Consider the following 25,435-nt stretch of genomic DNA (forward strand, 5'->3'; position numbering starts at 1 on the left):
GCTCCTAGAGCATCTCGGTCCCTGAGTCATGATGCTGTGGCAGATCCCAGGGGGCATGACCCTGGCACCTGAGTCATGGTCCATGGCATCCAGCTACCCCATAGTTCTGTTGATTTATTTCCGGTGCTGCCAGTCTCTTAGCCTTGCAGTTGGCCAGAGTGGGTAGGGAGCACAGAGGGCATTCCGGAAAAGAGTGCGGCCCCCTAGGGCCTCCAGGGGTGTTAGAAGCAGAGCTGAGGCACAAGCCCCGGCCTTGTGGTGCCATGCTGGCTCCTTCTGCCTCCCCTGGTAGCATCTGTCCTTTGCTTCTGTTTGAATTCTTCCCTCCGTGATTAGTATGTGTGATCGCACGTAGCCCATCATTGCCGTCAGATTCTTCTGCCGTGCGAAGTTGTTAGCGGCATTGTGTCTTCTGTCTCTCTCTTGTGGTGGATTTTTACTGGGTTCTCAGCCCTTCGGCAGTCTGGGTGCCCACCCTGGCCAAAGCCACAGGCCCTGCTCCTCTGTCCGTGGCTCTGTCCAGGCCGTGTCCAGAGACGCACCCATTCAGTCAGTCATTCAGCAAATAGTTACCGAAGCCACATTTTTGGAGCATGCTTTGCATGTGGGGCGCTGGGCTGGGCTGGGCCGTCTGTGGTCCCTGCCTGGTGCCGCTCAGTGCCACTTATGGTCACGTGGACCAGGGTGCTTTGATCAAGAGCTGCATCTTGGTGTCCATGAGGCAGGGGGCTCACCTAGGTGACCACACCTCCCGCCATCCCCCCTACCCCCACCCCCCAATCCCCCTCTTTGCTGCCTCCCTCCCCTGCTTCCTTCAGGAGACTTCCGACAGTGCCTTCTGAGGCAGGCCTTGCTTCCTTTTTGGATTTCTAACATTTGATGTTATTTTTAGTCACTAATATGTAAAGAGGGCTCTGAAATCAAAACTGTGCCCCACGCTGTCTTGTGAGACACCGGCCACCCTCCATGGGGCCTCCACCACCACGGATGCAGACGGAGATATGAAATAGGGCCTCATCGCCCCCTCTTCCGGAAATCCCTACTTTTGTCTGGATCCTTAACTTTTCCCCACCTCTTCCATTCACCTGACAGAATGTTCTGGAGCTTCTTCTTTGGCAGGACCTTCCTCTTTCTCTGTCACCCGTCCATAGGATCCTGTCACCTTTCACTTAACATTCCTCTAAAGGTGGACCCATTTTCCCTCTCTTGCGACGACTTCAGCCTCACGCCTGCATCCTCTGACTCAGGTCCCGGGATGGCCTGAGGAGAAGGCTGCAGGGCACGATATGTCACTGCCTCAAAGGGACATGCCTCTGCACTCCAAAAGTCATCGCTGAGTGGCTCCCCAGGGTGGCCACTGGATGTAGAAATAGAAGCCCCCTCCCATTCTCCAGCACCCTCTTCCTGCCTCATTTACCACCTGGGCATGGCCCACCTTCTGCAGTGCCCTTGATTGACCTTCGTGCTTGCTTCTCCTCCGGCGTCCCCACCAACACATTAACCCCCAGGCAGGGCCTCCTCTGTCTTACCCACCGTTGGGTCTGCAGTGCCTAGAACAGTGTCCAGCATACAGTAGGTACTCAGTCTTTTTTTCTTGGATTGACTGAAGTGTGTGGCCTCTTCCAAGTGACCTAGCCGTTCTGTCTTGGCTTCTTCACATCTGAGATGTGGACTCCCATGCCAGGGGCCACTTGGACGGTTAAATGAGAAATTGTGCCCCACCAGGCACTGGGGAGGGGGTGCCTGGTCCGGCATAGGTGGCTGACTGTTGGCTGCGCCGGGGGCTGCTGCTCCCTGCTCCCCGCCCTGCAGGAGCCCCCTCCGTCGGACCCGTCGGACCCTTTGGCTCTCTGACTCCTCCCTCTGCTTCTGTCTCAGCCGCTCCAGTACCTACCCCTACCCGGAGACGCCGCTGTACACCCAGACAGCGGGTGCCAGCTACTACGAGGCCGCAGGCACCACCGCCCAGGTCAGCACACCCGCCACCTCCCAGGCGGTGGTCAGCAGCGGCTCCGTGCCCATGTACGTGTCCGGCGGCCAGGTGGTCGGCAGCTCCCCCAGCAGCGGGGCTGGGGCCAGCAACGGCGGCGGCGGCGGCGGCGGTGGCAGCGGCGGCGGCGGGGGAGGCGGCGGCGGGGGAGGCGGCGGCGGGGGGGGCGGCGGCGGCGGCGGCGGAGCGGGCACCTATGTGATCCAGGGCGGCTACATGCTGGGCAGTGCCAGCCAGTCCTACTCCCACACCACCCGTGCCTCGCCAGCCACCGTAAGTACCAACTCGGGCCCCAGCAGAGGCCCGCAGTGGGAGGAGGGGGGCTGGGGGGGGGATCAGTCGCCACCATCAGCCACCGCAACCATTGCATCAGAGTCCTCAGATGCAGATATTCTGGGATCAAATCCTTGCTCGGTAGCCTCGGACAAGTTACTCACCTCTCTGGGCCTCAGCTAACATGTATGAAGCTGTTAGAGCAGTGCCCCAAGAGGCTTGTCTCCTGTGACTGTATAAAACTGAGGATGGTGGGTATGGAGCAAGGGGTGGGAGAGGCAGGCACCAGCATGGAGGGAGCTGCCCTGAGCAAGGTTCTTTGTGCATCTGGAAGGCAGCGAGATGACCTCTCTCTGCCCAGACGTGGGCTGTATGCAGTTGCTTGGGGAGGGCCCCTCACTGGCTCGTGACTGTGGACGGGTCAGGGCCTGGTGGTCCCGTGGTGGTCCTTGTCCTCTTGGAGCTTGGGGTCTGGGGTGATTTGAACTACCGCCCTTTGACCATCCTGGACCACATAATCAAGACAGAAGCTTTCTCAGAAAGCAAGCAGGCCCTCCTCCCTTAAACACCCATGCAGCCCGGCTTCTAGTCTATTTTTTTAAATGCTGGCTGTGACCCACCTAACTGGTTTAATGACCCTGTAACGCGTCCTTACCCGAAGTTTGCAAACGTCCTTCTCTAGAACAGTGCTGTGCTGTAGAACATTTTCCAGTGATGGAAATATTCTGTCTGTGCTGTTCAGTATAGAGGCCTCTGGCCACATGTGGCTAGTGAGCACCTAAAATGTGGCTGGAGTCACCAAGGAACTGAGTTGCGTTTGTTTTTCTGTAAACTATTTTGATATAATCATAGACTCATAGGAAGTTGCAAAAATAGTACAGGGAGATCCTGTGCCCCCCCCCAACCCGGTTACCCCCCCAACCCGGTTACCCCACTGCAGTACAGTATTGAACCAGGAAACTGGGCTTGCTACAGTGTGGCTGTCTACTTGTATCTTTTTATCATGGGTATGCATTTGGGAAACCACCACTACGGTCAAGGTGCAGAACCGTTCCATTGCCTCAAAGATCGCCCTCCTGCTCCCCCTTCATTGTAACCTCCGCCCTGCTCCCTCTCGGCATCCCTAACCCCCAGCAACCATGAATCCGTTCCCCATTTCTATAATGCTGTCATTCTGAGAATGTTCTATGAATCATCCTCCACATGACCTTTTGACACTGGCTTCTTCCACTCAGTATAAATTAAATAGCTGTATGTGGTTGGTGGCAGCTACATTGGACAGTGCAGTTCTAGAGAATTCCATGAGGTTCAGTCCCATTCCCCACCCCCACCCCCGTGGTGTCAGGATCACAGTTGGAAATAGGTACAGAGAGCCCTTCGCAGGGAGTCCCCGAGAAAGTGCAGTGATTCCTGGTGCTGTCTGTCCCCGGTGTGGCCGCAGGTTCAGTGGCTCCTGGACAACTATGAAACAGCAGAGGGGGTGAGCCTGCCGCGGAGCACGCTCTACTGCCACTACCTGCTGCACTGCCAGGAGCAGAAGCTGGAGCCTGTCAACGCCGCCTCCTTCGGCAAGCTCATCCGCTCTGTCTTCATGGGCCTGCGCACCCGGCGGCTTGGCACCAGGTGGGCCACCCACCTCCCTGAAGCCACAAGGCCCGCCCCCACCCCAAGTTCTCCAGGGCCGGGGCTACCCTCATGCCCTCGCTCAGTCTGCTCTAGCCCCACTGGCCCCTGCCTCTGGCAGCCACACACACCCACCCCAGGGCCTTTGCACCAGCTCTGCCTTCTCCTTCCTGCACTTTTCCCCGGTTCCTTACTCCAATGCCCCCGGCCCCCTTAACTGAACCTGAAGCCTTCCCACCTGCCACCTCCCTGACACTCGCCACCACCCCCTTCCCTGCTTGCTTCCCCTCCTTACCGCGGAGCACCATCCCACGTGGCTTTTGTGTCGCTTCTCGTTGCTGATCTGGCTTCCAGTGCCGAGATGCACGTACCTTGAGAGTGCGGGAGCTGCACACGGTTGGTGCTTTAATCAGCGCCTTCAAGTCTGAATTCATGTGGGAAGGAACAAGGGGCCATCCCCTGAACCCACCCTTCCCTTCTTCTCCTTTGCAACCCTCACACCTCCCTGGGGTGAGCCCTGCTCCTCTCTCTCGGGTCCAGTTCCCGGCTTAAGTGTCCCCTCATTCACTTACATGTGCATAACCCGTGGGCAAAGTACTGCGTCTCTCTGTGCCACAGTTTCTTCCTCTGTCCCCGGAGGGTGCCAGGAGCACCCTTCAGAGGACGGGGATAAGGAACACGGGCATTTGCACATGCTAAGTGCTCAGAACAGTGCCTGGCAAGTTGTTATAACTAGTAGTCAACAAGTACTTGCTGATTCCTGCCCCGTGTCAGGATCGGAGGTCGAGGAGTGCCCCAGAGGCTGGCCCTGTCTTCTCAGAACTCAGCTGGCATATGGGGACCTCTCTTGGCACCCACAGCCCCTGCCCTTCCCCAGCACAGCACCCCTGGCTCCGTGGAACATGGGTCTTGCCCCAGGCTGTTTGGCCTCCAGGCAGGGGGAGGCAGGTGTGATGTGAAGGTCCCCAGTGGACAACTGGAGACCCCCCAGCCCAGTTCTCAGCCTCTGCCTCCCTCTCAGGGGCAACTCCAAATACCACTACTACGGCCTGCGCATCAAAGCCAGCTCGCCCCTGCTGCGGCTGATGGAGGACCAGCAGCACATGGCCATGCGGGGCCAGCCCTTCTCGCAGAAGCAGAGGTAGGAGGATGGAGCCGGACCTTGTGCTGGCGGGTGGGGAGGGGCGTGCTGGCCTGTCTCAGTGCCCCAACCCCACCCCTTCTCCAGGCTCAAGCCCATCCAGAAGATGGAGGGCATGACCAACGGTGTGGCCGTGGGGCCACAGCAGGCCACCGGGCTGTCCGACATCAGCGCCCAGGTCCAGCAGTACCAGCAGTTCCTGGGTGAGAGCACCCTGGCCCATGGGGCGGCGTCCGGGCCGGGGTCTGAGGCCTCTGGAGAGCATGCAGTTGGTTCCATCTGCCTTCCCGGAGCTGCCTCATTCCCCACTGCCCAGGGGGGTACCCCTGCTTGGGAGGAAAGTGACAACTTGATAAGATCCCAGGGAGAGCCTTGGGGGGGGGCAGGCAGGTGGAGGATAAAGGGCCTCATGGTGTCCCCTCCTGCCTCCAGATGCCTCGAGGAGTCTCCCTGACTTCTCAGAGCTTGACCTCCAGGGCAAAGTGCTCCCCGAGGGCATCGGGCCCGGGGATATCAAGGCCTTTCAGGTCCTGTACCGGGAACACTGTGAGGTAGGGCAGCTGGGTGAGTGGGCAGGGGCGAGGGAAAGCCATGCTGCCCGCCCCCCCTCCCACCCCCACCATGTCCCTGAGCATCCCAGCCTCCCCAACAGGCCATTGTCGACGTCATGGTGAACCTACAGTTCACCCTGGTGGAGACGCTGTGGAAAACCTTCTGGAGGTACAACCTCAGCCAGCCCAACGAGGCGCCTCCGCTGGCTGTGTGAGTCCCTCGGGGGGGGGGGGGGAATGGGGAGGAGGGAAAGGAGGGCGGGCACGGTGAGAGTCAGCGCCCAGGGCTGGGGTAGCCAGACCTCGGACCTCAGGTGGAAGGGGGGTATCTGCCTGACCCCTTACAGTTTGTGGGGTGCACATGACCTCCTGACCCCCACTTCAGTGCTTGTGTATCAGTCTGACACTCAGTGCTTGGGATAGCATGCCTCGCTAAGCCATTTCCTCCCTGCAGTGGGTGGGTGCCTGTGCCCGATGTGCAAGGTATAAGATCCCCATCTGACCCCGGGGGCATCGGGGCCCGTGTCAGCCTGACCTCGGGGGTGGGGTGGGTGTCCACAGGCATGATGAGGCTGAGAAGCGGCTGCCCAAGGCCAGCCTGGTGCTCCTCTCCAAGTTTGAGCCAGTGCTGCAGTGGACCAAGCACTGTGACAACGTGCTGTACCAGGGCCTGGTGGAGATCCTCATCCCTGACGTGCTGCGGCCCATTCCCAGTGAGTGCAGGACAGCCACCCCCCCACTGCCCTCCCCATCCCCACCCACCACAGTCCTGATCAGCCCCTGCTGCCACCCGCAGGTGCCTTGACCCAAGCGATCCGGAACTTTGCCAAGAGCCTGGAGAGCTGGCTCACCCATGCTATGGTGAACATCCCTGAGGAGATGCTGCGTGTGAAGGTGAGGGTGTGAAGGGGCTCCTGGGCACAGGCTCACGGGGAGGGGGCTGAGCGGTCAGCCTGGGTGCACAGCCCAGATCCTGCCACCTGGCTGTGGAACTGAGGGCTGGGGGCCTTGGTCTCCTCTCCCTGATAGAGGCCATAGAATTTGTCCCCACGCGTGTTCCCTCAGAGTGAGCTTTAGGAACAAACCAGCCTCCTCAGGTACCCACTTCTGAAACACAACCCCTTTGTGGTGTTTTTGTACACAATATGATATCTTAAAAAATAAAAACCAAACGCAACTCGAAGTAGTTCTTTTCAGACAGCTGAAGCAAAAAAAAAAAAAAATAAGGGAACAGAATAATAATAGCCCTCTTCATCAATGCTGCATATTCACTTACTACTCTGATGTGAGGAATTAGATGTGATGTGCTTGCTCTTGAGCAAAAAAAATAAAAGGAAGAAAAGGAAGAAAAATAAATAAAATAAAAATAAAAGGAAGAAAAGGGGGTTTTCATTGTCTTTAAAATGTGGAGACAGTTATATGGAACGGGGCATCTGAAGCATTACTCCTGGGTGCACTGGACAGGGGGTGAGGAGTGGAGAGGTGGAAGGAGTAGAAGTTGGATCCAATGAAGAAAATGAATAAATGCATTCATTTGTTCAGCACGCATTTATTGAGCGTCTACTGTGTGCCAGCATGGTTCCCCATGCTGGGAGCACAGCAATGACCAAGATGGACAACACCCCACCTTCCCTAACCTGACATTCCGGGCAGTGCCCTCTGAGAATTTCTCTTGCGTCCTTTCATTAAAAAAAAATAATAATGCTGGTCAGACACATTATATTGAAAAAAAAATTTTTTTTTTGTCCCATACTTCGGGTGCCCACCCGAAGTTTGAAAATCCCGACCGCTTGATCTCCCAACAAAAGCGACGAGGTACATCCCTCCCTTTTAGGAGAAGGAAAGGCTCAGAGAAGTTGCCCTGGATGGGGCAGGGGATGGGGGGAGGGGGGAAGCGCACCGTCCACGCGCACATCCACCTGCCACATCCGGCCCCGCAGGTGGCAGCGGCCGGCGCCTTCGCGCAGACACTGCGACGCTACACGTCGCTCAACCACTTGGCGCAGGCAGCGCGCGCCGTGCTGCAGAACACCGCGCAGATCAACCAGATGCTGAGCGACCTCAACCGCGTGGACTTCGCCAACGTGCAGGTGAGCGCAGGACAGGGCCGGTGAGCGCGGAGCGGCGCGGGTGAGGGCTGCGCGGCCCCGGGGCGGCGGCTGAGCCGCGGGCACTTGCCGGCCGTCCTCCAGGAACAGGCCTCGTGGGTGTGCCGCTGCGAGGACCGCGTGGTGCAGCGGCTGGAGCAGGACTTCAAGGTGACCCTGCAGCAGCAGAACTCACTGGAGCAGTGGGCGGCCTGGCTGGACGGCGTCGTGAGCCAGGTGCTCAAGCCCTACCAGGGCAGTGCCGGCTTCCCCAAGGCCGCCAAGCTCTTTCTCCTCAAGTGGTCCTTCTACAGGTGCGCTCTGGCTCCGCCTCCGCGAGATCCCGGTGGGAAGGGGCGGGGCGGCCCTCCTTCTGGGGGCGGGGCCTCGGGCGGCTCCTCCTCTCCGGGGGGCCGGCCAAAATGGGATCGGGGAGGCCCCGCCTCCTTGCAGGATTTGGGACCAGAGAAGATCCCGCTTCCTTGTGGCTCGGGTTCCCTTTCACCAGGGCGGAGGTCCCTGTTGGCGGTGGGCGGGGTGAGGACCCTATGCTCTCACTGATGGACGCAATTGGGAAAGCCAGGGCGGGGCCGGACCGGGATAGCAGGGCTTGCTGGCGCGTGTTGGGCGGAGGGGGGGTCGTTGAGGCACGGAAGGCTGGCGAGGGGCGGCACCGGGCCTGATGGCCTCCGTTCCGCCGCCGCCCACAGCTCCATGGTGATCCGGGACCTGACCCTGCGCAGCGCTGCCAGCTTTGGTTCTTTCCATCTCATCCGGCTGCTCTACGACGAGTACATGTACTACCTGATCGAGCACCGCGTGGCCCAGGCCAAGGGCGAGACCCCAATCGCCGTCATGGGCGAGGTGCGCGCGGCGGGGCGCTGAGAGGGCGGGCTGGGCGCCCCTCGGCGGGACCCTCACCCCTTGTCTTGCCTTCTTGCAGTTCGCCAACCTGACCACCTCGCTGAACCCCCTTGACCCGGACAAAGGTAGGCGGGGCGTGTCCCCTAGCGTGGGCCCCAGCCCAAGGAGCGGCAGACGGGGCGGTGGGGATGGAGGAGACGCCACGCTGAGTCGGGCCTGCTCTGTGTGCCCCAGACGAGGAGGAGGAAGAGGAGGAGGAGAGCGAGGACGAGCTGCCGCAGGACATCTCGCTGGCGGCCGGCGGCGAGTCGCCCGCGCTGGGCCCTGATGCTCTGGAGCCGCCGGCCAAGCTGGCACGGACAGACGCGCGTGGCCTCTTCGTGCAGGCGCTGCCCTCCAGCTAAGCCCGCGGCCTCCCCCGCCCCGCCTCCCCGCCCGCCCGCCCGCCCCCACCGCCCATCCACGCCAGGGTCCCTCACAGCTTCTGTGGCTTCGCTGTCACCGTTCCAGCCTCGGGCCGGGAGGGGGCCGCCAAGACAGGGAAGACTAGGGGGTCCCTGCCCCCAGTGGGGCCGGCACAATCGCAGGGCCGGGCGGAGCCGCAGCTGCAAACTGACACAAAAGACGTGCCTTAAGGAACCCGCCGCCGTGCCCAGGTGCCCCATGGGACAGCCAGCTAGGCTCCTTGGCCCCGAAGGCCTCAGCATCTCCCTCCCCCAGCCCCACCCTCCCGCCACCCCAGGGGGCAGGCAGGCAGGCCCCCCTCCCCTGTGGAACTGTTAACTTATTCAGCTCGCTGGCTTTGCACAGTCTGTCCCGGGCCCAACCCTGAGCCCCAGGTGGGCACAGGTGGGCATCACCTGGGGACCCCCACTGTCAGCAGCAGCCCCGGGACCCCTCCCCCAGCAACCCCACCGCTCCCCACTCCTTGGTATAAGTGCAATTAAAGCCGTGGGTGTCGCATCTTCTCCAGAGCTGGGCCCTCCCTTGCCCCGCAGCCCTCGAGGAGGGCACTGTCCCGGCCTGGTTGAGGGGAGGGCGGCCAGGGGCACGGCCTCCAGCTTCCAAAGAGCAGCAGGCTGGGCTGGGCGTGGGAGTTCAGAGGGGCCTGCTGCTGGCAGTGGGGCCCAGAAGTGCCCGCGCCTGTCCCGGCCCCGGCTGGGGGCTCGGTTCCCTCAGATCCAAGACCCCGGCGTCCCAGGCCACCCGCCTCTGGTTTGTAATGGAACCTCTGTGCTCCTTCTCTCCCGGGAGACTGTGCTTCTCCTCCGTGCAGTGCGACCCGCCCCCCACATGACTATTGTGCGATTTGTGAGCCGCCTGAGCGGAGTTGGTAACTTGTTGGTTTTTTTCCAACCATCATGGCCTTATCTGTTCCGGTTTTCTCAGTGTCTTCAACCTGTGAGATAGATGTTTATGGCAAAAAGCAAAAAAAAAAAAAAAAAAAGACAAAAAAAAGACAAAAAAAGATCGGACCTATTGTATAAAAATCACTATTTTGTGTGCTCCGCGTGCTACAGCTTTTGGGGTGGCCCCTCATGTCCCCTCCCCACTCCCTCGGGGCCCCCCCCTCCTGGCCGTGAAAGTGTCCACGCGTGTGGTAGTCTAGTGTGCCGAGCTGTTTTCTACCTTTTTGTAGTCTTTCTTAAAACACAATAAATTCCGCTGTGCTATGTGGCTGCTGCTGAGTCGCGGGGCCCTGGGGCCGGGGCTCTGACTGGGCCTCGAGCGGCAGTAAGGGGGAGTTCAAGGTTCAGAAATAAAACATTTATTACATGAAGGGGAACGACGGGTGGGGGAGGGGATGGCCACGAGGTGTGCCACCTCAGGTGGGGGGAGGCTGGGGCAGGCAGGGAAAGGGGGTCCATTCGGCCTCCCTGGGGGGCAATGTCCACACCTGTAGCCAAGGAAAGGGGCAGATGCACAGAGAGCAAGGGCCTGTGCCCAGCGCAGGGTGAAGGTGGGCGCTTGAGGCTGGGGGGGGGGCAGGGGGCTCCCTCCCTCTGCCCCTTCCCAACTTAAATAGGCATAAATAAGAAGCGTCCGGACTCTCAGGCCACCAGGGGCTGCCCCGCCCAGCCCCCTTCCCCGCAGCCTAACACGAGTGCCGGCCCCGGCAGTCGGTCGTCTCGTCGGTCGGCAGGTCATCGGTCGGCCGGCCAGCCGGGGAGAGGCTGCCAGGAAGGTGGCCGGCTCCCAGGCCACGGAGGTAGTTGGAGTCAGTGTCCAGAACGGCCGGGCCCTCACAGCACAATCCACGTGTATCGCTCACTGTCTGCCAGAACCTTCAGTGAGCACCCTGCAGGGAAGGGTCAGAAGGGAGCCATGGAGTCTGTAGGCCCAGGCTGAGGGGAGGGGGCCTGCCTTTCCCTGACTTGATTTGGGCCACAAGGTTCCAGAAGGCAGCGACCCTGCTGAGTTATCCTGCGGGCCTCCCACCGGCGGCCTCCCAGTAGAGGTCTGCTGAATGAGTGTATGCACTGGCTGGGGGTCCCCAGGTGCCACACCTGCTCGGTCCTCCCCGAGCCTGCCCTCCCCTCACTCTAGTTCCACTAGCACGGCCAGCAGACTCCATTCAGGAACACTGAGGAATCCGCACGTGCTCTAGGCCGGGCGTGGCACCAGAGAAGGGCCTCGATCCTGACCGTCATCGGGTCACAGGGCCCACCTTTGTGCAGTGCCTCGTTGGTCATCCTATTGACATAGCGGCCGCTGCTCTCCGGCACCAGCCACTTCATGACCATGTCCACGCAGCTCTTGCGGTATGAGCTCCAGACGCTGCCGCTGAGGGCAAGGGGGTGAGGGCTCTCATCACCCAGGCCACGCACCCCGGCCCCCGGCCCCCCGCCCCGGCCCCACCTCACCTGGTCTGCCCCTTGACCTCGGTGAGGTCGCCAACGCTGACTGTCACGAAGATGCCCGTGTTGAGGTCCCACGCCACCTTGAGGCTGGTGTGATAGGTCTTTGGTCTGCAGTGGGGTGGGGGGCAAAGGAGAAAGGGATGGGACCAACGGGTCCCTCAGCTGGGACCCGGGTGACCCTGAGGGTCTTCTGTCTTTGGAGCAGTAATGGAGTGCGCCGTCCAAGTTTTGGGGGGCAGGGGAAGTCATCTCCCGTCCCAACTCGCCCACCCCCGCAGAAGGAGCTGAGCGTGGCCTCCTGCCGTGCAGATGAGGGGCATCTCTGCTCCCACTCGCTCACCGGAGCTGGCCCTCCTCGGTGGGGGACGGAAATGCCAGGAGCAGCAGGCCGATGTTGATGAGGACTTGGTTGGTTTCCGGGCAGACCTGGGGGAGGTGGTGGCGGTGAAGGGGCAGCGATGACAGGGACAGCTACTGAGGTGATGCCCAGAACAGAGAGGCCCTGGGCCCGCCCTGTCCCCCTCCCCGGGGCCCACCTCCAGGATGACAATGTCATAGTCACTGAAGGAACAAAACTGGTGGGCCCAGGTGGCATCATGGCGGATGACCTCGTTGATGACGTATTCAAAGTCCAGTGTGAGCTGCTCCACCGTCAGGTACTGACCCTGTGGGCAGCGGGCCGGGGAGGGCTGCTTCAACTGCCACCCCCGCAGACTGCCCAGGGGGAGGGCCGCCCACCCCCCCACCCCACCCCCACTGGCACCAACCTGGACAGCAGCCTGCTCCCGCATGGGCCGCAGGTTACGGCCACGGAGATCAGTCACCACAAAGGGCAAGGAGATCTTGTCATCCTCGAACTCTAAGGGAACAGGACGTGGGAGTAGCGGTAGGGGGCGGGGGGTAGGGGGTGGCGGCCCTGCCCGCTGGGTTGGGTTCCCGGCTCACCGTCCTCTGGCTCCGTCCCTTCGCTGGAGCCCAGCACGTAGTATAGCTTGGTGTAGTTGACGTAGCCAGGTTCCGGGGCGGGCGCCTCAGCCGCAGGGGGGCTGTCTCGGGGTGCCGCCTCCCCGCCCGGGGCCAGGGGCTCCGAGGGCAGACGGCAGCGGCTGCCCGATGGCCCCGGGCAGGGGGGCGGCCGGGCTTCCTCCAAGGCCCCCCCCCTTGCCTCTCTAGCCCTACGGAAGATGTCGGCCACAAACTCCTTGGCTTTGGCGACGGCGGGCGAGGGCTCGGGGGCCCCGGGGGGCCGGGTGGGGGCCGCTTCAGGGCAGGGGCTGGGGAGGGCGGGGGGCACCTCGGGGCTCTGGGGCCCAGGGGGGCTGGGAGGGGCCGGGGGGCAGGTGGTGTGGTCATACAGGATTTGGCAGAAGCTGCTCTCGCCTGGAACAAAAACCAGAGAGGGAGGTGGGGGGTGATCAACAGACGAGGTCAAGTTTAGGACACTGCCAACCGCCCTCACCGCCCCGGGGGGCTGTTCTTAGAAATCCACCTTGAGGAGACCCTTCTACAAGACTTACCTATGTTGAAAGATCAGTCAGAAACACTCAGAAGGGAAAAAGGCCTTATACACACACATGCACGCGTGGACATAAGCAACACTTTCGTTCAGGCTTTAGTTTTGAGCATCTACCAAATGCCACACACTAAGGACATGAGCAAATAAGACACAAAACTCCCTGCCCTTGGGGGAGCTGAGAGTGACAAAAGCGAAGTTTACTACACAGCCATGCATCCTCCCCGACGGGAGCTGACTGGCTTGGGCACACAGCAGCCAAATCCCAGGCCTCCATGTGTCTCTGCCTGACTAGGGACCGGTCCCCCCCTCTGGGGGATGTGGGCGCAGCACGGACAGCCCTAACGCACTCAACGAGCAGCACCGGGAGCTGGGCACCACCTCCGTGGGACCCCCCACAATCAATCCTGGGAGGGTGGGGGCCGTGTCCTCCCAGTTCAGAGACGAAGGACTGAGGCTCAGAGAGAAACTTGCGCAAGGTCACGCTGCAACACGATGCGAACCAATGCACTGCTGTCCGTCCACCAGCGGGGACAACACTCACTCCCCTTCTGTGTAAATGGTGAGGTGACAGACATGGGTGACAGTGCCCCCCTCACCCTTGAACGCGCACAGCTGAGTCGTGTCCCACATGGCCCTTCCTACAGGGACCCATAGCCACAGGCCCGGGGGGTATGGGCCTCAGCTAGGCCCGGCTTGTTGGGGGCTCACAGCTTGACGAGGGGCAGGGCCTTGCCCCCAGCGGCTCAGGCGGCCAGGGTCAGGAGGCCCCTGGATGGGCCTGGGGACAAGGCATCCTGGCCCTTGTTGATGTGGGGGCTCAGTTATATACATTTAATTCTCTTTTCATATCCGCTCCCCTCCCTCTCCCAGGGGCAACCATTTTAATGTAGTTAGCGGGGGTCTCTTCATTTGACTGGGTTCTTGCAAAATCGGAACATTTTTAATTTATATGTAAGTGGTATCATTATCTGGTTATAGATCTCCTTCCGTTTCTCTTGCATCGGAGCACATCTTTAAGGCAACGCTCCATGGACATGCATGCCGGGGCACCCAACTGGGGCTGCTGATCCAAGAGAATACCTGCCTTGTCCCACCTCCCTGATCCCCAGGGATGGACAGCAGGCAGCCCCCAAAGCCTTGGACATGCCCAGGTGCAGGACTGTGGTCACACTGCTGCCCTGCGGCCCCGAGAGTGCAGGGGAGGCCCCGGGGCCGCACATCACCACCAGCCGGTAGCATCATCCAGCTTAACTTTGGCCACCTTGTCAAGGGACATCACCTTGTGATCTCCACTGGCACTTTTTCTATTCCCAAAGACATACGACAGCCATCTGTCCACTAACAACTCCCTGAAATTTTAAATTTTTGAAAAGAGCACTGTGCCACCCAGCATGGTAGCCACGGCCACGTGTGGCTGTTTGAACTCAACTAAAATTAACTGAAATTAAAAACTCAGTTCCTTAATCACACAAGCCACTTTCAAGTGGCTACTGGAGGCAGGTGTAGGCAGAGCCGGCAGACAGAGCTGGGGTGGAGCATGGCTAGTTTTGGAGTCCGTACTCCCGCTTTCCAGCCGAGTGACCTCGGACAGGGGACTTCGCCTCTCCAGACCTCATTCGGGGTCAGGGCACTGGGGGCTCTGAAGATTCCAGCAGGCGCCAGGCCCATCATCAGACCGGGGGGCCTACCTGCCGAGTGGACTGAGACGGCGCAGGCCACCAGAGAGTAGCTGGTGTTGAGCAGCACCACCTGGTCCTTCTTGAGCTGGAAGGCAGGCTGGAAGGTGGGGAAGGGGTAGACCACCTGGTACTTGGTGTGCAGCATGAAGCCGTGCCGCAGGCACTGCGCGCTCGGGTCGCCTGTAGCAACACATGCCCCGCGGGCTCACTCGTGGCCGTGGGGCAGGGAGGCAGCCCGCACCCCGAGGCCCCCAGCCACTCACCTGGATGGGCCCGGCTGGCTTCCCGGCATGCAGCGCAGCGGCCTGGTGGTGGCACGGCCACAGTGCTGATGTAGATGTCTCGGTGGTTCTCGTCACTCATCATCATCATGTTCATGAGCATCCCGTTGGCCGAGCGGGTGCTGGGGGCCGGCACTCCTTCAGCAACCTGGTCCACGCCCCACCCTCCCCGGGTCCCCAGGCCTTCCGTGTCCCCAAGTCTTACTTGAAGCCGAAGACGATGACCTTGGAGGCATCGCTGGGCCACTCACACACGGTCAGGTACAGGTCGCTGTAGATCTCCTCGTCCTGGAACAGCCGCACCTGCCGGACCTGAGCAGCAGGTTCAGGGTCGGTATGCGGTCATAGCGGGTAGGGTGGGGGGGCGTAGGGGACCCGAGGCTGCACCATGCTGGGCTAGAATTGGAGCTGGGGCTGAGCTGGCAGGAGCACCCTTTCTGGGGAGGGGGGTGGCTCGAGCCAGGGAGTCCCAAGCAGCTCCTATACCATACCCCTCCGCCTTCCTGAGGACAGGCTGGGGAGGCTCCCCTTACGAGGAGGGGAACCAGGGAGGCCAGCCTGGCACAGGCAGAAGCTGAGGAGAGCCCTGCCCCAAGAAAGGGGACTCTGCCAGACACATCAGTTCCACGCCCAATCCACCCTGAAACCTGTTCACCTCTCCGAGCTCATGTGTAAACTGGGGTAACTGCACTCACCTTCTGGAAGGGGGCGGTCAAGGAATCAAAGTCAGGGTTAAGCGAACGGGCTAGCAAAGCTACGGGTCCCACCTGGCCTAAGCCTGCCATGTCCTTCTCAGACAGGCATGATTGCTGAGTCGAACCACACGGAAGTGCCACTATCTACCCACTTTCAACTATAAAAACGGCAACTGCATGTGGTTTGACCAAATACACGGAATACTGACAATGACCCTTGGAGTAGAATTTCTCCACTTTACTGACGAGGAAGTTGAGGCTCACGGGGGTGCTGTGATCTGCTGGTCATGCTGCCGGAAGGGAAAGCCCAGCCCTGGGCCCGGCCCTACCAGCTTGAGTTTGCTGTGGACGTTGAACTCCCACCAGTAGAGATGATAGATGTAGAAGGAGAAGTCATCGTCCCCGCTGCTGCTGGTGTACGAGAGAACGTAACGGCCACACTTGGAAAAGCCCAGGAAGATGTGTCTGTGGGGGTGGGGGCAGAAGAGCAGGTCAGGACCGGTCTGCCGCCTCCGCCCAGCTCCCCCGCCACCTCCCCCACCTCAGCCCAGCCTCACGCAGCCTCACCCTGCGTAGAGAAAGTCCTCGTCCACAATGTTCTTGAGGGAGACGCAGACCCTGGGCGGCAGCTTCCGGAAGAGGCGAGGGGAGAGCTGCCCACTGATCTGGGGAAGGGGTGGCCCTGGCTCATGAGGTACCATCACCGCCACCCCCCCAACCTAAAGCAGATTAGCACCCCCAAGGTCTGGCCCAGACACATAGGCCCACTTCCTAATAACCATGACGGTCAAGAGTGGTCCAAGTTCTGGAAGGTCGGAATAGCTGGGGAAGATCAGCTGGGCCTCACCTGAGCCTCCCCTTCCACCAGGGACCCATGCCACCCTCCTGGCCCCACATCTCTCCAGCCTCAGAGCCCCTCTTGCCCAAGCACCCAGGTTCTAAGGACCAGCAATGGTATCACCCCCCACCCCCAGGAAGGTTCCCCATTCACCCTTGGTCACAATGGGCCACTGGCTGACTTCCTGAAGGCTGCTTCATGGTGCACTGACCTGTGGGTGTCCTCGACGCCTAAGGAGGCTTGACCAACTGAGCTCACCTGTCCCTGACCCACTAGCTTACACAAAGGGTGCTCAGGACCTTTGGGACGGCCTTGGCTTCAGCTGGGGACCCACTGAGGCAGAACAGTGGGGCTGACCAGCGACCTTCCAATTCCTGCCCAATTCCCCCTTCTCAATTAACCTAGCCGCCTTCTAACCGACTCCCTCATCCCAAAAACTTCAAGGAAGGATTTGCGGGGGGGGCAGGCGGGCACAAGCTGCGTAGTAGGGCATCAGAGAGCACCCTGAGTCCTAGAGCCCAGTCTGAGTAAGATACTTGGCCTTGCCCTCAAGAGAGTACAGTCTGATGGGAAAGAGACCTATCTGGGGAGCTCCCTAGCAGATGGGGGAGACAGCCCACTCCTCAAGGGGATCCCAGTCTGATGGAACAGCCCTGTTGGTGAGGCCCAGGCTGACAGTGGAGACACAATCCCTATCCAGGGAGCTTCCAAGCTAAGGGTGGAGCCACAGCCCAACCCAGGGAACAACCAGGCTGAAGGCGGAGACTGTCCCTGCCCCAGGACCTCGTCAAAAGGAGGAGACACAGAGCTGCCCTCACGGAGTCCCCAGCCTAATGGAGAAGGTGCTCCCCCTATCCACAGGGATACAGTTCTGCCCAGATTGCTGCTGACCTGACAACAGATTCACGTGTCTGCCCTCCCAGAGCTCCCGAACTGATGCGGGAGATATATGCTGGCACGCTGTGAGTTTACTGTCTGATGGAGAAGACAGAGCCCTGCTCAGGGAGCTCCCAATCTGAGGGGAAAGACCAGGCTTTCTCCAAGGAGGTCCCTCCCATTCAATGGGGGAGGCGGACACAGGTACAGGAACTCCCAGCTCCCGTGTGGTCAGAGCCGGGGCACAGAGAGGAACACCAGGCAGAGGAAGCCCAAAGCCGGTACCAGGGGCTCCGCCAAGGGGGCGGGAAGGCTCCATAACGGAGGGGCCATGGGAGCAGGGTTTTGGAAAAATGAGTCTGACCCTGAATCGCCCCCTTCTTCCTTATTCCTCCAGCGACCCCCTCCCATCCAAGCCCTTTCTCGGCCACCCCCATCAGCCCTTCCATCCGAGCCCCCTCTCCGGGACCCCGCCCCCAGCCCCCTCCATCCAAACTCCCGTCCCAGCCCCCTCCATCCAAGCCCTCTCCCCTGGGCCCCGCCCAGCCCCCCTTCCTCCGAGCCCCCTCCCCCGGGGCTCCGCCCCCAACCCCTCACCCCGCGAACGCCCTCCCTCCCTCCGCCTCCCTCGTCGCATCTCCCCACCCTCCGGCGCGCTCCTCCCAGACTTCAGGCCTTACCTTGACCCGCTCCAGCTGCTTGAGGACGTGCTCCCGCCGCCGCCCCGCTGCCCGCTTCCCCCCGGCGCCCCCGGGGCCGCCACCGCCGCTCCCGGCCCCGCTGTTCCGCTCCGATTTCGAGCTGGGCGCCATTTTCACCCCCTCCCTCCACTTCCGGAGCAACCGGCCTTTTCGTCCCACCCCCGCCGCCTCCTCATTGGCCCTTTCTCGGCATTGAGGCCGGTCGGTTGGGTGAAAGCCCGCACTCGGGGCCTCTTCCCGCTAGGCCTGTCCATCATAGCCACCTCGGCCCTTGACTGGTAGAGATGGTACAACCCCCGTGGTTCGCCGCCGTATTCCCGCCTTTCCGCAAGGACGCACCCATCAGAGGCCCCGTTTGCGCCCCTTGCCGAGATGACTTTGACCGGATAGGCGAAGGCCCCTATCCCTCTCGGCGGCGTCACGCCCCCCTGTGGCTGGTGGGTTTCCATGGAGACCGCGGGCGGTCCAGGCCCGTGGGCGGGGCGATCGGAGCCCCCAGTTCACACCGGCCGGAGTCCCCACAGCGCCCTATCCGGATGCACAGAGGCCTGGCGAGTATCCTGGGGCCACCCGGCCAGGCCGAGGAAAGGGCTTTGCCAAAGAAAAAAAAATGAGATTAAATGAAAACATCTTTCAGATGGGCTGGGGGCGGCCTGGTGGGATGATGATGATGATGATGATGATCGATGATAGCATCGATCGCTTATATAGCACTTTACATGTACTAGACATGGTTCTGAGCTTACAAAAATTCTATGTAGTAGATCGCTGTTGTGCCCATTTTACAGATGACAGTAATAATAATTGTTGAATGTCTGCTAGGAGTGTCGTCTTCATGTGGCGTTTGCTCTTTTAATCTTTGCAACAGTTTTGCAGATAGGTCCTTTTATTATGTCCATTTTACACAGGATGAAACTGAGCCTTACAGTGTAGTGCTCCTGAGTACCTGACATGCGTATACCTCAACTGTGACTATAATCAGGGAGGAAGTGAATGGATCTTGCTCTTCACATTCTTCCAGCCTCATGCATTCATTTAGTCAACAAATATTTATTGAGCACCTACTATGGTCTAGGCGCTGGTGAACAAGACAGGTGATAAACAAGGAAATAGATTTACAAGGAAGTAAGAATTCGGTTACCTAATTTCAGGTAGGATTAGAAATCAAAGGGAAGAAAGAAGGCTGCCCGGGACAGTCAGAGAGGGGCCCTGTGCAGGTGAGGAAGAGAAATATTCCAGCGAAGACAAAGCCTTCAGAGGGATGAGGGTGGCATGACTGAGAGACCACAAAAAGGCCAATTGGGCCAAAGCAGGAATGAGCAAGGAAAAAAAATAACCAAGGAAGACAGATAAGGACTGGGAACCAGGCAGGGAGTGTTGGTAAGCAAGATAGCTGGATTTTACTCTTAAGCAGAAAGGGAAGTCTCTGGAAGGTTTTTAGTAGATGATGGAATCTGCTATGAGATTTAAAAGATCATTGTGATCCATGGGGTGCCTCACTGGCTCAGTGGGTAGAGCATGCAACTCTTGATCTCAGGGCCTTGAGGTCATGCCCCATGTCGGGTAAAGAGATTACTTAAAAAAAAAACAAAACTAATGGGGTGCCTGGGTGGCTCAGTTGGTTAAGCGGCTGCCTTTGGCTCAGGTCGTGATCCCAGGGTCCTGGGATTGAGCCCCACGTCCAGCTCACTGCTCAGCGGAGAGCCTGCTTCGCCCTCTCCCTCTGCCTACTTGTGCTCTATCTCTCTGTCAAATAAATAAATAAAATCTTAAAACAAACCCTAACAATAAAAGATCATTGTGATCCAAAGAAATAAATACCAATGAGTCCATACTGGTATAAATAAATGATTGAATAAAAATAGGGGAAAAGAGACCACCCTTCCATATAGAAGATGTCTAATTAATAAGTATAGAAGGAATGAGGGAAATAAAAAATCATTATCAGACAAACACCACAGTTAAAATTGCAGCAAGCAAGATCTACCAATGAATGCTAAAATTAGTGGGTGAAACTTCAAGGAGAAACGCAACATTTGCTTACCCTAAAAGTATCTCTTCTAAAATATTTATTAATTATTGGGTTTTTAAAAATATATGTCCACAGGGGCACCTGGATGGCTCAGTAGGTTAAGTGTCTGACTCTTGATTTAGGCTCAGGTCATGATCTCAGGGTCGTGGGATTGAGCCCTGCCTCAGGTTCCGTGTTGGGTGTGGAGCCTGCTTGGGATTCTCTCTCTCTGCCTCTGCCCCTCCCCACCCCACCCCCACCCCACTCCTACCCGAGCACTCATACATGCGTTCTCTCTCTCTCAAAAAAAAAAAAAAAAAAAAAATCCACAGATTGTTTGATATTCCTCCTTCCAGGAGGTGGAGCTTAATTCACCTTGTTAGGTGTGAACCGGATTAATTTAGTGACTTGCTTCTAAGGAATAAAAGTATGGAAAGTGCAAAAAGTAACTTGACAGTGGAGAAACCTGGCAGATACTACCTCAACCAGGTAATCAACGTTATCGTCCCAGGGGAGGCTCCTGGGTGGCTCAGTCTGTTAAGCGTCTTCCTTCAGCTCAGGTCATGGTCCTGAGGTCCTGGGATGGAGCCCTGCGTCAGGCTCCCTGCTCAACAGGGAGCCTGCTTCTCCCTCTGCCCCTCCCCCCTCATGTTCACACACTCTCTCTCTCTATCTCAAATAAATAAACTAAATCTTTATTTATTTATTTTTTTTAAAGATTTTGTTTATTTATTTGACAGAGAGTGACACAGCGAGAGAGGGAGCACAAGCAGGGGGAGCAGGAGAGGGAGAAGCAGGCTTCCCGCGGAGCAGGGAGCCCAACATGGGGCTCAGGGCTAGGATCCCAGGACCCTAGGATCACGACCTGAGCCGAAGGCAGACGCCTAACGACTGAGCCACCCAGGAGCCCCAAAGAAACAAAATCTTAAAAAACATTATCATCATAGCAATGAATCATGTGCATGGATCCCTGATATGATGTAATGAGGACACATAACCTCCCTGGTATTGTCTCCCAAACGTATAACCTCAATCTACTCATGAGAAAACATCAGATGTTTGTCCCAAATTGAGGGACATTCTACAAAAGACCTGACTAGGACACTTCAAAAATGTCAAGGTCATGAGGAAGCACCTGGGTGGCTCAGTCGATTAAGCATCTGACTCTTGGTTTCAGTTCAGGTCATGATCTCGGGGTCTTGAGATCCGGCCCCGTGTTGGGCTCTGTGCTCAGCGTGGAGTCTGCTTGGAGATTCTCTCCCTCTCTCCCTCTGCCCCTCCCCTCCACTTGCTCTCTCTCTCTCTCTCAAATAAGTAAATAAATCTTTTTTTTTTAATGTCAAGGTTGTGAGAAACAAAGCATGACCAAGAAATTGGCACAGATTAGAGAAGTCTTAGGAGATGTGATAAATGAAATATGATGTGATGTCCCGGATGAGATCCTGGACCTGAAAAGGACATCAGAGAGAAAACTGGTGTAATTCATACTAAGTCTGTAGTTTTGTTTTTGTTTTTGTTTTTTTAAGATTTTATTTATTCATTTGACAGAGAGAGACATAGTGAGAGCAGGAACACAAGCAGGGGGAGTGGGAGAGGGAGAAGCAGGCTTCCCGCTGAGCAGGGAGCCCGATGTGGGACTTGATCCCGGGACTGTGAGATCATGACCCGAGCTGAAGGCAGCCACTTAACCAACTGAGCCACCAAGGCGCCCCCTAAGTCTGTAGTTTAATGAACAGCATTGTGCCATGTTAGTTAATCTCTTCTTTGTGACAAGCGTATCATGGTTATGCAAGATGTTAACATTCGGGCCAGTGGGGTGAAGAGTAGACAAGAACTTTGCGGGTGCCAATTTTGCAAATTATCTTAGCCTGTTGAGCTGCAATGATAAAAATACTATAGACGGGGTGAGTTTATGACAAACATTTATTTCTCACAGTTCTGGAGGCTGGGAAGTCCAAGACTAAGGCGCTGGCATAGCCAATGTCTGGTGAGGGACCACTTCCTAGATTGTAGACAATTGCCTCCTTGCTACATCCTCACATGGCTGAGGGAGACAGAGAGAGAAGGAGAGAGAGATCGCCAGTTCTCTTATAGGGCCCTAATTCCATTCATGAAGGCTCCATCCTCATGACCTAATCACCTCCCAAAGCTCCCACCTTCTAATACCATCACATTGGGAGTTAAGTTTCAACATATGCGTTTAGGGGAGACACAAACATTTAGTTCCTAGCACGAATCTTCTGTAAGTTGAAAATTATTTCAAAATAAAAAGGTTTTTGAAGAGTTTTGGTGAAAGGTCATTTGGTTTCTGTGTGGAGAATGTTTAGGGGACTAGTGGTGGTGGGCAAGAATGACCTCAGGGCGACCAGAGGTAGAAGTTGTGGTGGCTTGGATTCATGTAATAGCATGGAGAAGGAGAAAAGTGGCCATATTTGGAGGCAATGGGTTATGTTCACGGACCGGGTATTAGGGTGGAGACAAGAAGGGGGTTAGAGATGGTTGTAGCACCTGGGTGAATAGTGAGTTCCAGTTTCTCTACATCCCTGCCAACATTTGTTATCTTCTATTATTTTGATACAAGCCATCCCAATGGGTGTGATCATATACTTTTAAATAGGTGTTACCTTTACACAGTTTGAAATTCAGCACAGAGAAGACCTAGAATGGGCAATGAGCACAAGAAAAGACGTTTGACATTAATAGTCCTCAAAGAAATAGAAATCACGTCACAATGACATACCATGACACACCCACCAAAATGGCTAAAATGAAAGGCTGACCACACCAAGTGTTGACAAGGACGTGGAGGAACTGAAACTCTCAGAGAGTGCCTGTGGGAGTGGAAAATGGCACAACCACTTTGGAAGACAGTTGGGAAGTTTCTTAAGTTAAATGGACACTTACTGTATGAATCAGCCATGTCACTCCTATGTATTTACCCAAGATAACTTCTCTAAGACACGTTTATTCCAAGACTTGCTCAGGACTGTTCATAGCAGTTTTATGTAACAGCCTTATGTAAAGTAACAGTTTTATGTAAAGTAAGAAGCAAGTAGAAGTCCATCAACATATGATAAACAAATGGTGGCCCATCTGAATAATAAACAAGAACAAATTATGGTACACCTAAAACTCATCTTCTATGTCAGTTCTATCTCAGTTGTTCAAAATTTTAAAGTAAATTTTAAAAGAGGAATGAATTCTCAATGCATGTAACACAGATGAATCTGAAACTCACTGTCTCAAATGGAAGAAGCCAGATACCAAAAACTACACACGCCATGATTCCGTTTATATTAGTTTCTAGAAAATGCAACCTGATCTGTAGTGACAGAGAGTAGATCCATGGTCGCCTGGGGTTGGGGGTGAAGAGGGAGTAGGGGGAGGGCTGACCAAGGGGCAGAAGGATGCTTTTGGAGATGATGGAAATGTTCAGTAACTATGGTTATGGTTTTCTAGGTGCACACGTGCAGAGGTTTGGAATGATGAGTTTTATTTTTAAGATTTTATTTATTTATTTGACAGCGAGAGAAGGAACACAAGCAGGGGGAGTGGCAGAGGGAGAAGCAGGCTCCCCGCTGAGCAAGGAGCCCGACGCGGGGCTCGATCCCAGAACCATGGGATCATGACCTGAGCCGAAGGCAGACGCTTAACCAACTGAGCCACCCAGGTGCCCCTGGAATGATGAGTTTTGATTTCACGTACACTTTATTTATTTTTTTTAAAGATTTTATTTATTTATTTGAGAGAGAGAGAATGAGAGATAGAGAGCACGAGAGGGAAGAAGGTCAGAGGGAGAAGCAGACTCCCCACTGAGCAGGGAGCCCGATGTGGGACTCGATCCCAGGACTCCAGGATCATGACCTGAGCCGAAGGCAGTGGCTTAACCAACTGAGCCACCCAGGCGCCCTCACGTGCACTTTAAAACATTTTCATTCTGGGGGCTCCTGGGTGGCTCAGTCTGTTGAGTGTCCGACTCTTGATTTTGGCTCAGGTCATGATCTCAGCGTTGTGAGATGGAACACCATGTCTGGCTCTGCGCTCAGCGGAGAGTCTGCTTGAGATTCTCTCTCTCTCTCCCTCTGCTCCTCGCCTCGCTTACTCTCTCTCTCTTAAATAAATAAATAAATAAATCTTTAAAACATTTTCATTCTGTCGTATGTCATGAATACCACAGTCAAAAAAAATTTTTTTAATTCAACAGACATACAAGGATATATTGGCAACGCCCCCTCTCCCCTCAGCCCCAGCTACCCAATTTTCCCTCTGAGACAGTGGATACCTTTCTTAATTTACGAAAATGATCAAAATTGCCAACCTGCTCTGCACCTTTTCTTTCCTCCACGATTAGCCCTACTCACACTAATCCATACAACGGTTTGGATGGTGACCCACAAAAGGATATCCTGATGTCCTAACCCCCGGAACATGTGAATACCTTATTTGGAAAAAAACGTGTAATTAAATTAAAGATCTTGAGATTATCCTGGATTAACCGTCTGGGCTGTAAATCCCATGACCAGAGTCCTTACAAGAGAGAGGAGGATGAACACATACACACACACAGACACACACACACACACACACACAGACACACACACACACAGAAAAGGCCACATGGAAATTGAGACAGAGATTGCAGTGACGCAGCCACAGACCCAAGAACATCAAAGCTTGTCAGCAACCACCAGAAGCTGGGAGAGATACAAGGAAGGAGCCTCCAGAAGGAACAACTCTGCCAACACCTTGACTTTGGACTTCCAGTTTCCCCAAGCCCAAATAAATAATTTGGACTTCTGAAACAAATAAATGTCTGTTGTTTTAAGCTACCTTGTCTGTGGTCATTGGTACAAGAGCTCTAGGAAATTAATACATTATGTAGAGACAGAGTCCGTTGTATGTTCTAGATCCGGGTGGGTCTCTATTATTTTAATAGGACACGTTTTTTGTTTGTTTATTCCCCTCTGATGGTTTTTTTTTTTTTCCATTTGCTCACACAGCAGATGTTCGCTGATCACCTGGTATGTGCTAGACGTTGTTCTAGGTGCTGGCAGACAGAGGTGACTATGGCCAAGGGCCCCCCTCCACAGTGGGGGAGGACCATGGAGAGTGGGCAAATATATATATCAGGACATGAGAAATACCAGGAAGAAAAATAAAGCAGGGAAGAGGAGAGAGAGACAAAAATGTTGCTTCCAATTGGGGGTTCTGGTGAGGGGCTCTCTGAGGAAGTGACGTGAATTAAAGCTGGGATCCTGGGCAGGGGAAAATTTTCACTGTAATAAAAGAGACCCACAGGGGACATCCTTGCACAAATCTGTTACTGGCTGTGTAAAAATTTTTCCAGAATAGGGGTGCCTGGGTGGCTCAGTTGGTTAAGCATCTCCTTCAGCTCAGGTCATGATCTTGGGGTCCTGGGATCGAACCCCTGCTCAGCAGGGAGACTGC

General features: G+C 56.5%; 2 protein-coding genes across 5 annotated transcripts in view; one reads left to right on the top strand and one right to left on the bottom strand.

Annotated features, from left to right (window-relative positions):
• Positions 1 to 8,965, top strand: part of RFX1 (regulatory factor X1) — a 29,876-nt gene extending 20,911 nt beyond the window's left edge. For all 4 annotated transcript variants that reach the window (XM_088016925.1, XM_028088690.2, XM_028088692.2 and 1 more), the window contains 13 exons: positions 1,879 to 2,263; positions 3,705 to 3,886; positions 4,908 to 5,027; positions 5,115 to 5,230; positions 5,460 to 5,578; positions 5,680 to 5,789; positions 6,140 to 6,291; positions 6,375 to 6,472; positions 7,519 to 7,668; positions 7,771 to 7,979; positions 8,376 to 8,529; positions 8,609 to 8,654; positions 8,764 to 8,965. In XM_088016925.1, the coding sequence (XP_087873051.1) occupies positions 1,879 to 2,263; positions 3,705 to 3,886; positions 4,908 to 5,027; positions 5,115 to 5,230; positions 5,460 to 5,578; positions 5,680 to 5,789; positions 6,140 to 6,291; positions 6,375 to 6,472; positions 7,519 to 7,668; positions 7,771 to 7,979; positions 8,376 to 8,529; positions 8,609 to 8,654; positions 8,764 to 8,933 (2,011 nt within the window). In that variant the 3' untranslated portion in view covers positions 8,934 to 8,965. The remainder of the gene's footprint in view (positions 1 to 1,878; positions 2,264 to 3,704; positions 3,887 to 4,907; positions 5,028 to 5,114; positions 5,231 to 5,459; positions 5,579 to 5,679; positions 5,790 to 6,139; positions 6,292 to 6,374; positions 6,473 to 7,518; positions 7,669 to 7,770; positions 7,980 to 8,375; positions 8,530 to 8,608; positions 8,655 to 8,763) is intronic.
• A 1,316-nt stretch (positions 8,966 to 10,281) lies between these two features.
• Positions 10,282 to 18,109, bottom strand: DCAF15 (DDB1 and CUL4 associated factor 15). The gene is made up of 13 exons (XM_028088695.2): positions 17,956 to 18,109; positions 16,129 to 16,226; positions 15,891 to 16,026; positions 15,072 to 15,178; positions 14,849 to 14,988; positions 14,595 to 14,765; positions 12,336 to 12,770; positions 12,158 to 12,249; positions 11,927 to 12,055; positions 11,731 to 11,816; positions 11,394 to 11,498; positions 11,198 to 11,313; positions 10,282 to 10,828 (listed from the first exon to the last, which is right to left on the bottom strand). Exons 1-13 carry the CDS (start codon positions 18,085 to 18,087, stop codon positions 10,773 to 10,775), a joined length of 1,803 nt encoding a protein of 600 aa, XP_027944496.1. The 5' UTR covers positions 18,088 to 18,109; the 3' UTR covers positions 10,282 to 10,772.
• Positions 18,110 to 25,435: the final 7,326 nt, after the last annotated feature.

The sequence above is a fragment of the Eumetopias jubatus genome, unplaced genomic scaffold (assembly GCF_037043125.1).
Source record: "Eumetopias jubatus isolate StellerSeaLion01/CBP00866 unplaced genomic scaffold, mEumJub1_p1.0 scaffold_1, whole genome shotgun sequence".
NCBI classification, from domain to species: domain Eukaryota; kingdom Metazoa; phylum Chordata; class Mammalia; order Carnivora; family Otariidae; genus Eumetopias; species Eumetopias jubatus.

Bases quoted from the DNA above. Each gene is read 5' to 3' on its own strand.
- DCAF15 (XM_028088695.2), bottom strand. From the start codon at position 18,087: ATGGCGCCCAGCTCGAAATCGGAGCGGAACAGCGGGGCCGGGAGCGGC. The intron at 14,989-15,071 runs GTAAGACTTGGG...GCCGGCCCCCAG, and splicing joins GTCATCGTCTTCGGCTTCAA to CACCCGCTCGGCCAACGGGA. The intron at 11,499-11,730 runs GTGAGCGAGTGG...ACCCCACTGCAG, and splicing joins ACCGAGGAGGGCCAGCTCCG to ACCAAAGACCTATCACACCA.